We start from the raw sequence: 16,389 nt of genomic DNA on the forward strand, positions 1-16,389 counted from the left end.
CATTGTCATGTTCAAGAAACCAATTTGAAATGATTCGAGCTTTGTGACATGGTGCATTATCCTGCTGGAAGTAGCCATCAGAGGATGGGTACATGGTGGTCATAAAGGGATGGACATGGTCAGAAACAATGCTCAGGTAGGCCGTGGCATTTAAACAATGCCCAATTGGCACTAAGGGGCCTAAAGTGTGCCAAGAAAACATCCCCCACACCATTACACCACCACCACCAGCCTGCACAGTGGTAACAAGGCATGATGGATCCATGTTCTCATTCTGTTTACGCCAAATTCTGACTCTACCATCTGAATGTCTCAACAGAAATCGAGACTCATCAGACCAGGCAACATTTTTCCAGTCTTCAACTGTCCAATTTTGGTGAGCTCGTGCAAATTGTAGCCTCTTTTTCCTATTTGTAGTGGAGATGAGTGGTACCCGGTGGGGTCTTCTGCTGTTGTAGCCCATCCGCCTCAAGGTTGTGCGTGTTGTGGCTTCACAAATGCTTTGCTGCATACCTCGGTTGTAACGAGTGGTTATTTCAGTCAAAGTTGCTCTTCTATCAGCTTGAATCAGGCGGCCCTTTCTCCTCTGACCTCTAGCATCAACAAGGCATTTTTGCCCACAGGACTGCCGCATACTGGATGTTTTTCCCTTTTCACACCATTCTTTGTAAACCCTAGAAATGGTTGTGCGTGAAAATCCCAGTAACTGAGCAGATTGTGAAATACTCAGACTGGCCCGTCTGGCACCAACAACCATGCCACGCTCAAAATTGCTTAAATCACCTTTCTTTCCCATTCTGACATTCAGTTTGGAGTTCAGGAGATTGTCTTGACCAGGACCACACCCCTAAATGCATTGAAGCAACTGCCATGTGATTGGTTGATTAGATAATTGCATTAATGAGAAATTGAACAGGTGTTCCTAATAATCCTTTAGGTGAGTGTATATTCTAGCTATAATTAATAAAATGACTTCTAAAAAAAGAAATGCTTTTGGAAGCCATTAAAGCAGGACCTTAACATGAATCAGCCCATCTGTCTCTGATCTGTTTATCCGTTTATGAAATGTGATGCCTTTTGTCCTTCTTATCCTCGCTTTTATATTCTCATCTCCTCAACTTCACTTTGAACTTCATCCTGGGTCACCATTACACCTAAATATAAGCCTCTCGCTCCTCAGTTTCTCCTTGATGCTGTCCGTTACATAAGCTTTTCTGACATCACTCCCCTCCTCTGAAAAAAAAACATAAATAATGATAAAATCTGTATTAAGTTGACCAAGGCCGAAGCTTTAGACCCTTATGCAACAGATTTGTGGAATTTGGGTATGATTTGGATGAAACCATACATTTATGTAACAGCAACGCGGTAAAGAGTTTAGATTTGTGGAATAACAATGACGGTCGTGACAAATGAGTGCAATAAAGTCGGTTAATGACAATTCTGTAAGCCTTCTGACATGCACATGTGCACTAGCGTCTTCAGTCTTGTTTTTATACGATTTATATTAGCACATGATCAGCATCACATTGTGTATTCATTATTCTGATGACTGTAATGTTACTGCAGTATGTAGACAATTGTGTGATGTGCATCATAAAGCTGTAGGACGGTTCTGAAAAGGGACATTTTCTGAGAAATTTCTGTGAACAGTTCATGGAAAGGATTTATCATATCATGATGACATGAATTAACGCCAACAGCAGGGGTGTTTCATTTAATCCCTGTTTGTCTATTGGCAGCCAGTGGAAATAATATGAATGTGCAATCAGAAGAGGATCTCTTCAGATTAATCTGTCAGGTCTTATTATAATGCTTGTAATGTTAATGTGGAAGATGCAAATAAAATATAGCCTATACCAGCAGATTTTCATAAAATTATTGCTATATTGTTGAATTCTACATATTTGCCATTACCTCATTTCTGTGTGGTGCTTGAAAAGCACAGATTATGCTCAAATATTTAACTACAAAAAGTAAATAAATAATAATAATACATGTTTATTTAGGATTAGGGTTATGTTAAATTTATAATGTGCATAAAATCTAAACAACCTGTTCATTGGTTACCATACACAGTGAAAGATTATATTAAATTTAATGAGACGTAATTTTACTATAAAATATTGTAAAAAGTGTTTTATTAGCCCTACATTTTTGATCTCATAATTTAAGGTGAAAACTGTAAAAGGACTAGATGTCTCAGTGTGATACAATATATTTGATTCTATTTTATTTAAATAATTTTTCTGATGATTTTTATTTTGTGTCGTTAATATTTACTTCATTATTTTAGTGTCATGTGCACGTGTTACCTGATGGTGATGTATTTATTTTTTGTTTTCTTCTCTTTCTACATCACATCTTCAATGCTGCAAAACCAGACAGTCCTCCACTTACCTTTGAAAAAACTTTATTACGCAAGATCCTGTCCTGGTGTCATGGTCATGTCTCGTTTAGTTTAGGATACGTTTACACGACAACGTCGTACTACACCAGAAAATGTTTTTAGCTTAAAGGGATAGTTCAGGATTTTAGACATGAATCTCTATAGCTTCCCCATAAGCAGTGTGGTGCATTGACCATGACTTACCCCCGACAGCGTCCTGTGAGCCGAGCTCCGGTCCAGTTTTGGTCAAGATGAAATTAGTCCGGCAAGTTTGCTGGGGTCACGGCAATAAAGCTTTTTTCTTCTCAAATCAATATGTGTTCAAAAGAGTGATATATTTGCAGCACAAAACCGCTGTCTATGGAGAGGTCAGACCTCGTAATGGCTTGGCACTATTTTCTTCCCCGTCATATCACTGCGCGCTGCCGCTACCTACAGCCAGCTGCGAGCCGCGCACGTGTCACTTTGTTTACAGCTCGTAAAGAGAACGATAACATGTCTGACTACAGCAGCGACGATGACAACATTGACTTCGACACACAGCCAAAAGGATATCTTTACGAAGCTTCTTTATCTTCGCCAGTTTGGTGTTCACATTGAAGCCCAGAGCAATGAGCCAAAGTCGCCTCAGAGCAACATCTGCCACAGGAAATCTTTGAAATGTGTGAGGAGAAAGCGCCACATCTTTGTTTGTACAGTCCGGATAGTCACAAGTCCGCACCATTTTCTACAAAGCTTGTACAAACTGATCGCTCTTGGTGAGTAGCTATGTTAGCTCGTTCGTGTAGCTGTTCTGAGCACGTAAACACTGCTGTAAACACTGCCGAACAACTGAAAAAGTGGTGTGCGCCTGCGCAGCTCGCAGCTGGCTGTAGGTAGCGGCAGCGCGCAGTGATATGACGGGGGAGAAAATAGTGCCAAGCCATTACGAGGTCTGACCTCTCCATAGACAACGTTTTAGTGACGCAAATATATCACTCTTTTGAACACATATTGATTTGAGAAGAAAAAAGCTTTATTGCCGTGACCCCAGCAAACTTGCCGGACTAATTTCATCTTGACCAAAACTGGACCGGAGCTCGGCTCACAGGACGCTGTCGGGGGTAAGTCATGGTCAATGCACCACACTGCTTATGAGGAAGCTATAGAGATTCATGTCTAAAATCCTGAACTATCCCTTTAAAGGTGCTCTAGGTAACTTTTTAACCTTAACTGAACAGCTTCGGAGTCAGTGGAATGGTTATATTACTTATTTCGGGTTGAATGGTGGTGGTTTCGCACCCCCCTGGTGCCCGAGAGCGGAAAAAACTCACTTGCAACTTTGGGACGCGGGTCGGCGTCAGGAAGTATCGCGTGATATCAGGTCTCGCGATGTAACGAATTGCTTGACGGCACTGCACACGTACACGCCCCTATTCAAGCACCGGCGGGCTAGCTATAAGCAAAGGGCAACGATAGATTGAGTTATGGCTGAGGCTGAGCCTGTAAAAAAGAAGCAGAAAGCTAGGAAATCTTTGTCGGAGGACCAACGAAAGAGGAAACGGGAGACTGACCGAGCAATAAGTCAGACTCGAGTAAATATATCGGACCGGCTTTTTCAGAATGGTGAGAACTGAGAGAAACAGAAGCCTGCAAAACGGATGCTGATCCTGCTGTTGCACTTGTAAGTTAAGTATCTTTGGAATAAACTGTGTTTAATATTTAAATTTCAAGTAATTGTGACCTCAGGATGTTTGCTATTGTCTGTAAAGGTTTTTATTATGATCGCTGTCTGTTAGGGGCTTACTAGTACGCTAGATACTATAACTTTGATGTTAGCATTGTCATAGCAAACACGTTTGATTTCTGTAGTTGTGTGGCCGTTCCTCTGTCGGTTTTATTTGTGTAACTTACACTTTTATTTTATGTCACTAAGTCAACGCGTCTGATAATAGGCAATATCAGACGCGCAAAATGTTGCACATAGCAATACATCCTGAGGTATAAAATGATATTTTAGATATATTTACTCGAGTCTGACTTATTGCTCGGTCAGTCTCCCGTTTCCTCTTTCGTTGGTCCTCCGACAAAGATTTCCTAGCTTTCTGCTTCTTTTTTACAGGCTCAGCCTCAGCCATAACTCAATCTATCGTTGCCCTTTGCTTAGCTAGCCGGTGCTTGAATGGGGGCGTGTAATTACGTGTGCAGTGCCGTCAAGCAATTCGTTACATCGCGAGACCTGATATCACGCGATACTTCCTGACGCCGACCCGCGTCCCAAAGTTGCAAGTGAGTTTTTTCCGCTCTCGGGCACCAGGGGGGTGCGAAACCACCACCATTCAACCCGAAATAAGTAATATAACCATTCCACTGACTCCGAAGCTGTTCAGTTAAGGTTAAAAAGTTACCTAGAGCACCTTTAAAGACGACAACGTTGTCAAAATCATCCCTGTTCACACGGATCCGCGAAAATGACTAAAAACGCTGTATTCTGCCAGGCCAGTAGATGGCGATGTCACTTTGTAAAGAAACACTGCGCGCCTTTATGAACTGAACACGTAATACGGACATGATTTTCACGAATTCACGTTTTTGTAGTTTACACGGAGATGATAACGATATCGTTTTCAAAAACGTACACAAATCTATTTGAATCTGCATTGGATGGATTTTTCAATCCCGCTTCCGCTTCCGCAAGATTATATCTACTCTGCTTCCACCAAAAATATGTAAGATACAAAATGCCATTCCATAATGCCTGCAACATTTTTATTTATTTATTTTACTGTGAATTTCTGGCAAATCCCAACTGCCAGCTTGTTTTGTGCTCTGTAAAAATATATATATATTACAATTTTCAAGACTGTAAAACCTGTTAATTAATTAATAGTAAATCTTGTAATAAACGGAGAAACGGCTGTAGTGAAATAGATCTAACCTTACATTTCGCATAATTTCACTCTAAAATACTGTTAAATGTAAAAAAAAATTAAGTAAACAAATATCTTACAATTTACTGTGAAAAGCCGTAAATTGACTTTCCCAGAGTTCCCTGTGTGACACATTTGATGTTTTTTCATTTTATTTACTATGTTTCTTCTTAGTTTTCTGATATCAGTTGTGTACATAAGGGTTTTATGTCACATAAAGGAATGTTTATTGCATTATTTTAGTGTCATGTGTTACAATGATGGTGTTTTGTATCTGTGTGTATGTCACTGTGCACCTTATATTATTATTTACCTCAGCTTGTGAAACTTGTGATGAACTTTGATTCATCAGGTGCCTTGCTCTTTATCTCCAGTGTTAGTATGGTGGATGTCAGTATATGTAAAAAGTAAAAATCTGATTTTTATTGCAATATGGCCTTGCAAATTCATCAGAAAAGTGCTGTTTTTTCTGTTTTGTCATTAGTGGTTTTAACCTGTAAAATGTACAGGTTGTCCTATAATTACGTTTACATATTCATATTTTACTGAGCTATTCTGGCAATCATTCTTTCTGTAAAAACGACAGATTTATTTTACAGTGTTCCTTATTTATTTAATTGAACAGGATTTTTATTTTTTCAGAAATATCAAGGTAAGTAGAGCAGTTCGTTCACTTTATTTGGTGTCTGAGTGTGATTGTTGAGTATGTCAGGATGACCCCTCCCCCGGTCACTTTCTGACACCATACAAAAGCCCTCATGAGCCGAGCCAGTCAATCAGAGGGAGGAAGATCAACTCACCACAGTCAGCTAACACACACACAGACAAGAATCTCACTCCAGACTGACTGCAGTACAGGGTAAGCAGATTCATATTCATATTGTCATTCACTGTTCAAAACAGTGTTTACTTTAACTTTAATGCATTTTATTATAATGACCTTATGAATAAGCTGATACACATGGTATACTGTATGTACTTATGCCTTGGTTGCATCCGCAGTTTTGGACACACACCGATCACAGACAGCTCATCCTAATACACACAGTTATGACTGCATGCATCTTCTTACGGGGAGCCAAAATTGTAAGTATGCTGAACATTTACAGTTACAATCATTAGAAGATGTCAGATTTGTTTTCTTATAGTATTTATTATTTCATCATCATCCCATCTTATGGAACACAATCCAGACTATAATTTTGTTTATAGAAAATTATTTGTTTATTACATTGTCAAAAATGTCCACCAAACTTAAGTTCAGTTGCTGCATGCCTAAAATTTGAAGTATATCAACTTGTTTGTACAACTTGAATTATATTAAACTGACTTAAAAGTCGAATTGAATCTCACATATAACTTAAAGATTATATAATTTTTATGATGTTTTATTATTATGTTTTTTTTTACGTATTTCTATTAATTTTATGGCTAACACTTTATAATAAAGTTTCATTTGTCAACCAACTACTGTACATACATTAGATTACATGTAGAACAATGAAAACTACTTCCTAAGTATTTATTAGTTAATGTTAATTTCGGCATGTATTAATATAATTAAAATCAAAATATGTATCTGTTAATATTATTTAACATACCTGTCACCTGACCTAACATGAACTATTTTTTATTAAGTATCATTAACAAAGATTAATAAATCATGTAACAAATGTATTGTATTGTTAGTTAATGCATAAACTAACTTTACCAATGGAACCTTATTGTAAAGCGTTACCTTTTTTACTATGAAACAAAAGTCTAAATATGAGGGGAAAAAACATAACTGCTGTATAGAATGCAATTAGAAAATTTTTATTAATAAATTTGTGTTGAATTACTTTATCCCATTTTATTATGTTAGTATATATTTCTTTTAAATTACTTTTATTTAATTTGGTAACACTTTACAATAAAGTCCCATTAGTTAACTTACAATGAGCTACAGTATATATTTGTAACAGTATTTATTTATCTTTGTTAACGTACGTTAATTCAAATGTAACTGTTCTTTGTTAGTTCAGGTTCACTCAGGTCCAATAAATAATATTAACAGATACAACTTTTGATTTTAATAATGTATTGGGAAAGATTAATAGATGCTTTAGAATTGTAGTTCATGTAAACTAATGTTGTTACAAATGGAACCTTATTGTTAAGTGTTATCTTTAAAAAAATATATTCGTTTTTATTATGTTTCTTAGTTTTTTATAATAGTTTTAGTATGAAACAAATATCCAAATATGAGAAAAACGGAAATGCTGTGCAATCAGAACATTTTCATGAATGGATTTGTGTTGTATTAAATTATTGTCTGAGTTTGGCCTGATTCAGCAGACACATCATCATATTCAGCCCCACTAAATCAGCTGGGGTATTAATCTGTCATCACACTAAACCCTTAGTCACATTCAGCCGATAAACCCTCAAATTCATATTAAATGGGAAGAACGTGCCATTGAGTGTATCTTCTTAATGAGATATATTACAATGTTCTGTGACTACTTTAAAAAGCACTTTTATCATTATCAAACTGGGATTTAAAATAAGCCTTTTAGATTAATCTGGGGGAAAATAAAATCTAAATAGAGACCAGGACGTCCAGACGACGTTTGAGAGGATTAACTACCTGTCATTTTGGTTTTGCAGGACAGAGAATTGGCAGATGATGAAATTGAAGGTAAACACACCTGTCAGTTGTGATATGTGGATATTCTACTGTCAAAGCTTAAACTGAAGTATGCAAACAAATTATAGATATTACAAATTATTATATAGTATGTCATTTTATTAAGACACATTATTTTACGGACACATTTTTTATGAGAAGAAATATTTAGAAACATTGCAGATTTTTTTATTATTTACTTATTTATTCATTCTAATTAATAGCTTTTATTACTGGAATATGAAATGTGCTGTTTATTCACTGATAAGGTTCCAAAAGGAGGATCTTGCAGTGGTGCCATGTAACATTTTTGGGCCCGTAAAGAACCTTTAAGTGAACAGTTTTGAAAAGGACTATGTCTTCCTTATGCTGCGTTTACACTAGACTTTGAGCACAAGAAATTTCCACATCAGAGTTTACCGAGCCGAGCCCTGCACATGACATGCGGACTTAAAATAATCGTGACCATGCACATTGTAATAATTCATTCCCATGACTTAACTAATTCCCTCATTTTACTAAATCATGGCAACATTCTAATAATTTGTTCCCTTGATTTAGTTAAATCAAAACGTGCCTACGATTTACTAAAACAAGGGAATGATTTAAAGGCAGGGTATAGGCGATATAACCTGTATATAAATATAAATGTTTTTTTCCAGAAACATTTTTTGTTATGCTTGTTGAAAGTTTCTTCACATAGCAGTTGAGTAAAGTGGTCTTAATGTACTTATATTAATCATATATCTTCTGTGAAAGTCTCAGGACCAAAACATGTTCGTCCAATCATTGCATTTGGTTCGTACGATGTCATACCTGCCTGTCAACGTATATTTATTTCCATACCTAGGCGCACCTGCTCGCGCAGACATCACACGTCATCAGCGGCAGAGTTAGACAGACGTCAGTCACTGAGCGCCGCAAACGAAACAACAGCCGCCTTTTACAGTTCCTCCTGTTCCAAAACAACAAGCTTCTGCTGCGTTCACCCTATAACTACCGTAATTAAAGGGACACTAGGTAACTTTTTAACCTTAACTGAACAGCTTCGGAGTCAGTGGAATGGTTATATTACTTATTTCGGGTTGAATGGTGGTGGTTTCGCACCCCCCTGGTGCCCGAGAGCGGAAAAAACTCACTTGCAACTTTGGGACGCGGGTCGGTGTCAGGAAGTATCGCGTGATATCAGGTCTCGCGATGTAACGAATTGCTTGACGGCACTGCACACGTACACGCCCCCATTCAAACACCGGCGGGCTAGCTATAAGCAAAGGGCAACGATAGATTGAGTTATGGCTGAGGCTGAGCCTGTAAAAAAGAAGCAGAAAGTTAGAAAATCTTTGTCGGAGGACCAACGAAAGAGGAAACGGGAGACTGACCGAGCAAGAAGTCAGACTCGAGTAAATATATCGGACCGGCTTTTTCAGAATGGTGAGAACTGAGAGAAACAGAAGCCTGCAAAACGGATGCTGATCCTGCTGTTGCACTTGTAAGTTAAGTATCTTTGGAATAAACTGTGTTTAATATTTACATTTCAAGTAATTGTGACCTCAGGATGTTTGCTATTGTCTGTAAAGGTTTTTATTATGATCGCTGTCTGTTAGGGGCTTACTAGTACGCTAGATACTATAACTTTGATGTTAGGCATTGTCATAGCAAACACGTTTGATTTCTGTAGTTGTGTGGCCGTTCCTCTGTCGGTTTTATTTGTGTAACTTACACTTTTATTTTATGTCACTAAGTCAACGCGTCTGATAGTAGGCAATATCAGACGCGCAAAATGTTGCACATATCATGATCGAGCTAGAAAAAACGTTCTGATGTTTTCTTAGACAAGCAAAGGTAAACCATCATTCTACCAGATGAACTTATAGACCTTGCTAATATAACTTTAGACAAATATTAGCCTCCGATATATATATATTTTTTTATGCTCATGCCCATTCTCCCAAAAACAAACAAACAAACAAACACGAAAGCAGTAGTTCGCCTCGTTCATATCGTTCGTTCCCGGTAAAAATACTAGTATGCATGACAACACAATAAATAAAAAAATCGCCATCAGTTGGAAAGAAAGTATTGCTTTACTTGCCTCGGTAGACATAACTGGTTTTGAAATAGCGGTTCCTCTGTTCAGCTAGGTTGCTCGTGGCAAGGGGGGAGGGACAACAGTTCGTTTTTACGACAGAGTGTTTGAAAGCATTATACTACCAGACACTAGGGGGAGCTCGTAGAGAAAAAACACTCAGACTTGCATAGTGTCCCTTTAAAGGTCCCCTATTATGCCCCTTTTCACAAGATGTAAAATAAGTCTCTGATGTGATGTCCCCAGAGTGTGTATGTGAAGTTTCAGCTCAAAATACCCAACAGATCATTTTTTACAGTATGTTTAAATTGTCATTTTTGGGGGGTTTAGAAAAACGCTCTGTTTTAGTGTGTGCCCTTTAAATGCAAATGAGCTGCTGCTGCACGACACAGGGGGCGGAGCTTCATGAGCTCACGCTCAGAGCCAGGACAATTTCATCTCACGGAATGATGATAATATCAGAAACTCTCAGTAACGGTGTTCATTTCGAGTCGGACAATAATGCCTACAGAGTCAGAGTGCTGTATAGAGATGGAACAGGTATAGTTTAGTAGTTTAATTACGGTTATAACGTATTTGTCATCTGCTTGTATGTATCCATTATTAATAGCCTACAAGTCTGCTGTTTCGGACCAGGTCCGAATGATGATCAAACATACTGATGAGTTTAATAAAGTTTATTGTACATCACACAAAAGATGAAGCGTCAGTTTTACTTCAGAAAATCACCGTAAGAGCTGAATAAACACAGTAAGTTATAAGAAGTGCGCAAGTACATAAACGAATTTCGGTCGAGTTGAGGGAGCATTTTCTTTAAAAACAAAATAATTCCACCTCGTCTTCAGCGGCTGCCTCAGATTTCGGGAGTAAATAGAGAGAGCTATGTGGATTAATACATCCAGCCACACAACACAACGCTTGGGAGACATTCTCGTCAGTGCAGTCGCTGTGAACGCGATCAGGGCGGGTCTATGTTGAAACGGCAGTGTCTGTCAACGCTCGTGGGCGGGGCCTGTGCTTAGTGACGTCACTAGAACAGCATTCTGAAAACAGGTTGTTGGGAGACAGTGCTGATGATTTATGGGGATTAATAAAAAAGGAGTGAGTGGATTTTTATCACTATTGGGTGGTTGTGTACACACACTGCCAACACACATTTATGTCCAAACAGCATGCAAAGTGAATTTTGCATAATAGGGGACCTTTAAGAGATGGAAACCCGTGATGTTATAGAGAGCCTAAGTCCCTCCCCTTCCGGTCGACCACCATGGGACCTTATTTCGGAAAAATATTGTATGGGAGTCAATGGCGAGAGACAACAAATATTTTGATCTCGTTTGAATTGTGCCCTGATTTACACATATGATGTTTGTCAATTTAAAAGATACATTTTAAAGTCAAGAAAGTCGCAGCTTGATGTAAAACTGCTGAGGTATTAAGACTGTGAAAATACGTAATTACAAAGACTACAAACCCAGAAGGCGCACGTGCGACGTCATACCTTTTCTCTCAATGAATGAAGCTAACTTTACTGAAGCTAACGTCTGTCATTTTTTCTATAGTCTTACATTATAATCGTAACGTTACGCCGTCATGCCTGAGTGTTTTGAGCCAGAATACACACAAACGAGCAACGGATCTTGTGACGTACATAGTGCGAGACGAGAGATGTAGTTCATTGAGCGATTTTCACATAAAACTAAACGTTACTCTTCTGTTTTATGACAAACTGCGACTTTCTTGCCTTTCATAATTACCTTTTAAATTGACAAACATCATATGTGTAGTTCAGGGCACAGTTCAGACGGAATAAAAAGATAAGTTATCTCTCGCCATTGACTTCCATACATATTTTTTCCGAAATAAGGTCCCATGAGCCGGAAGCGGAGGGGCGGGACTTAGGCTCTCTATACTCGGAGCGGTTCATGTCCTCAGACTCGGATTTATGCGTTTCTAAGTCAACACTATCAACGCCGAAATTAACCTGCAGCAGTCGGGTGGATCAAGGCAGGGCTCTTTAAATAGTTTACGGTCATTATTATTGTAATGTTATGTGCTTTGAGACATTTAACGCTGTCTCTGCTGTACGCTATCATGTGTTTAGAGGAGGCATGGCTTTGGAGACGCTCTGAAGGGAGGGTGGGATCTTACGCTTTCAAAGCTAGCTTGCTATTGCTAGCCTGTCCGAACTTTCTTACCTAATTACCTACCCTGAACGAATTCTTAAATCGTGGCCACAATTTACTAAAACAGAGAACAAATTCTTAATACAGGGAACAAATTCTTAATTTGTGGCCGCAATATATATATTTTTGTCCGCATGTCATGTGCGGGGCTTCTTCACACGAGCTTGCGTTTCCAGTATTCAGCATTCATATGCGCATGAATGGAAGTCAAGGGAATGAAAAGTGTTGTGTGACGCCACATAGAGTGAAGAACATTTTAATAATCTAAAGAACCTTTTTCCACTATAAAGAACCTTTTGTGGAATGGAAAGGTTCCATGGATTTCAAAGGTTCTTTATGGAACCATCAATGCCAATTAAAGGACCTTTATTTTTAAGAGTGAACTTGATGACTCTTTCTTTGTTCTCAGAGCTGAGAGAGGCATTCAATGAATTTGATAAAGATAAAGATGGTCTTATTAGCTGTAAGGACCTGGGAAACCTGATGAGGACGATGGGTTATATGCCAACCGAGATGGAGTTGATCGAGTTGGGCCAGAACATCAACATGAATTGTAAGTATCATAAAGAGTGTCTTTCTCTATCAGGCATCCCAGACAGCAGTATAGTGTCGGCCCAGGTCCGGGCCACATCTGGTACATGTGGATTTCACTGGGACGACACTATGTTGCTGTCTGGCTTAAATTCAAAGTATTGGCATGATGGTTTTATATACGATATTAGCAAAACATTAATACACCTGCATAAAGTAAAGGGAAACATGTTTATCTATGTGTAATCTGTTTTCACTTTCTCTTTGTCTCAGTGGGAGGGAGGGTAGACTTTGAAGACTTTGTGGAGTTAATGACCCCAAAGCTTTTGGCAGAAACAGCAGGCATGATTGGTGTGAAGGAACTGCGAGATGCTTTCAAAGAGGTGAGAAGACAAACTAAAGAGAAACATGTGTCTGTTGAAGCACAATGACGAGCAATTAAGGTATTTTGTGGATTCAACCAAACAGAAGGCGTCGAAACTCTCACCTGGCTTCAGCAAACTCCATTTGACCTGTTACCATTATGTTATCTCTCATCTTAGCGGCTGGGAGGAGGATGAAGTCCTTAGTTAATGAACTAAATTTGCTCTGGATGAAAAGCAGATCAGTGGTTCTCAGTTGGTGGGTTGTGACTCAAGTATAGAGTACATGTGTGTTCTTTAGAGGTCAAGGCCAGCGTAAATGCAAATATCACTGAGAACCACTGTGCTAAACAACATCTGTATTTTCACATACATTCTGTTCCTTTTCCCCGTCTACAGTTTGACATGGATGGCGATGGCTCGATCACTACTGAGGAACTGAGAAGTGCTATGAGTAAATTACTGGGAGAACACATGAACCACAGAGAGATTGACGCTGTCGTCCGAGAGGCCGACAATAATGGCGACGGTACAGTAGATTTTGAAGGTGAGAAATGACACATTTTCAATGCACGACATGCTAGACAAATCAAGCCTTTATAGACTCCTCACACTTCCTACACATTTACGTGTGAAATGCTTCTCTGCTTGTTTTTGCAGAATTTGTGAAGATGTTGTCAAGCTGCTGAGAAAATCATCTTCTTCTGGATGCTGCAGATACATAAAACATACATAATGCAAAATGATTGCACACAAGACAGCATATGCGTGGACGTAGTAAATATAACAGAAATGTACAGAAAGACCCCCCCCCCCCCCCACAAACTATGCAAAAATCTCAAGCTTTCAATGCAATACTAAGTTATTGATCTTAGAACTATATTCACAATATTTATCTGAAATTATATATGCAATAATATCATCTTTACATTATTTTTAAATGATATTTCCTCAATAAAATACAAAATGATGAAATAAATGACATGGAGTGATGTTTCTTTTTTTGTGTATGCCAATGTGAGCTTTCTTGAGCACTCAAAAATCCAAAAAGAAGAAAGAAACCGGCCGCATGCCGCCTCCCCACTAATACAACATGGCGAGTAGTACATCCATTACATTCATTCTACACACAAACATACTATATAAAACATACTTTTTTTAGCAGTCGCAAAGTAATTACTTATTCAAAATAAGAACCTTTTTAAGAGAGCATGCGGTTTCAGATGCAGCCTCTGTCTAAATGCATCACAGCATGAGTTCTGTCTCCTAATCTCCTAAGAGACCTTCAGATTAAGTGGACTTCAGCACGGTCCGCTGTCGTTGACGACATCATTTTTATGAATGATGCAAGATCCTGTAGGCTTCCTGTAGCCAGATATCTCCATTAATCTGTCCTTTCTCAGAAAAAAAAAAAAAAAAAAACTGAAACAAGCCATGTAATCTATGCACTGGGCTGCTGCCGAGAGCAGATGGTGAAGATTAGAAATCACTTTTAAGAGAAACTTTCTTTGGAAGATTAGAGGGGATAATGGAAGGATGATGTGATGTGAGGAGCTGAAAGATTTTGGACTGTTTATGAGCGATAACCCCCCTTAGGGCAAACAGAACCAACATGAATGTATTGCAGATATCATTAATGTCAATATTTTAATGTACAACATATTTTGGGAATTTAGTCTGATTCAAAGGGGAATCAAATGGCCAAATCCTGACTGACGAGAGGTGGAGCTGGGGAGGGAGGAGGGTAATTATCTCCTGAGAACGCGATAGCTGTTGATAATACTGAAGGAGCTTATACGTGAATGCTGTGATGCGCGCCGTATTCCTATAGGCAGACGTGGATCATCTGAGAGTCAGCTGATGCGAGCTCGACTAACGTGACCTGCCAGAACTGATACTACGCTTGATATTATGCAAGGACACCTTAAAGGGTTAGTTCGCCCAAAAATGGAAATTCTGTCAGTAATTACTCTCCCTCATGTTGTTCCAACCCCGTAAGACTTTCGTTCATCTTCAGAACACAAATTAAGATATTTTTGATTAAATCTGAGAGCTGGCTCACTCCTTCATAGGCTGCTATGTAATTTCATTCTGCCGGCCCAGAAAGTTAGTAAAGACATCGTAAAAATAGTCCAAGTGACTACAGTTTTTCAAGTGACGAGAATACTTTTTGTGCGCAAAACCCCCCCAAAAATAACGACTTTATTCAACTATTGATTTTCTTCTGTGTGTTCCTCTGAGTGAGTTCACAAGAGCAACACGACAAATGCGCGAGAACTGAGAAGATGACGCTCACGATCATTTGATGGGAAAGTGTGAAAGGTAAGCCATTCATTTTGCGGCATTGGTAAGGCAGTTTTACGTTTTCTCGTTGGTTTCTCACGATTCGGACATCCAGGTAATGCACACTTTAGAACCATTTTAAACACTACATCGAGACCCGTCTGCGTCATCTTCTCAGTTCTCGCGCATGCGTCATGGCGTCTCGTGAACTCACTCAGAGGAACACACAGAAGAAAATCAATAGTTGAATAAAGTCGTTATTTTTGTTTGTTTTTTGCGCACAAAAAGTATTCTCATCGCTTGATAAACTTAAGGTTGAGCCACTGTCACTTGGACTATTTTAACAATGTCTTTACTAACTTTCTGGGCCGTCAAAATGAAATTACATAGAAGCCTATGGAGGAGTGAGACAGCTCTCAGATTTCATCAGAAATATCTTCATTTGTGTACCGAAGATGAACGACAGCCTTACGGGGTTGAAACAACATGAGGGAGAGTAATTACTAATTACTGACAGAATTTTCATTTTTGGGTGAACTAACCCTTTAAAATAAAGTGTAATTCTATTTAGTTATCTTTTATTAATAAATAGACCCGTCTAGAACATTCAAAATAAAATAAAAGGTGCTCCAACACTCCAATATAAGATATTATTAAGAGTCAAATAATACTAATTGTATATATAACACACCTAGAACAGTAAACTTGTAACAGTTGGCAGATATTGATTTATTTATTGATTTGTGTGTGTGTGTGTGTGTGTGTGTGTGTGTGTGTGTGTGTGTGTGTGTGTGTGTGTGTGTGTGTGTACTGTTATTAATGTTAGTTAATGTTAATTTCAACATTTACTAATACATTATTAAAATCAAATGTTGTATTTGTTAACGTTAGGTAATGCACTGCGAACTAACATGAACAAACAGTGAACAACTGTATTTTTTACTGTAACTGTAACATTAACAAAGATTAATAAGT

The 16,389-nt window shown here is 38.4% G+C and overlaps 2 protein-coding genes across 2 annotated transcripts in view; one reads left to right on the forward strand and one right to left on the reverse strand.

Annotated features, from left to right (window-relative positions):
- The window catches only part of ppp4cb (protein phosphatase 4, catalytic subunit b), a 276,860-nt gene that overhangs the window by 187,006 nt on the left and 73,465 nt on the right, over positions 1–16,389 (reverse strand). The window lies entirely within an intron of this gene.
- cabp5a (calcium binding protein 5a) lies at positions 5,971–14,534 on the forward strand. The gene is made up of 7 exons (XM_079851559.1): positions 5,971–6,157; positions 6,301–6,384; positions 7,948–7,978; positions 12,648–12,791; positions 13,043–13,152; positions 13,531–13,678; positions 13,792–14,534. The coding sequence occupies exons 2-7, from the start codon at positions 6,349–6,351 to the stop codon at positions 13,818–13,820; spliced, it is 498 nt and encodes a 165-aa protein (XP_079707685.1). The 5' UTR covers positions 5,971–6,157; positions 6,301–6,348; the 3' UTR covers positions 13,821–14,534.

Source organism: Squalius cephalus (genome assembly GCF_949319135.1).
Source record: "Squalius cephalus genome assembly, chromosome: 19".
NCBI lineage: Eukaryota > Metazoa > Chordata > Actinopteri > Cypriniformes > Leuciscidae > Squalius > Squalius cephalus.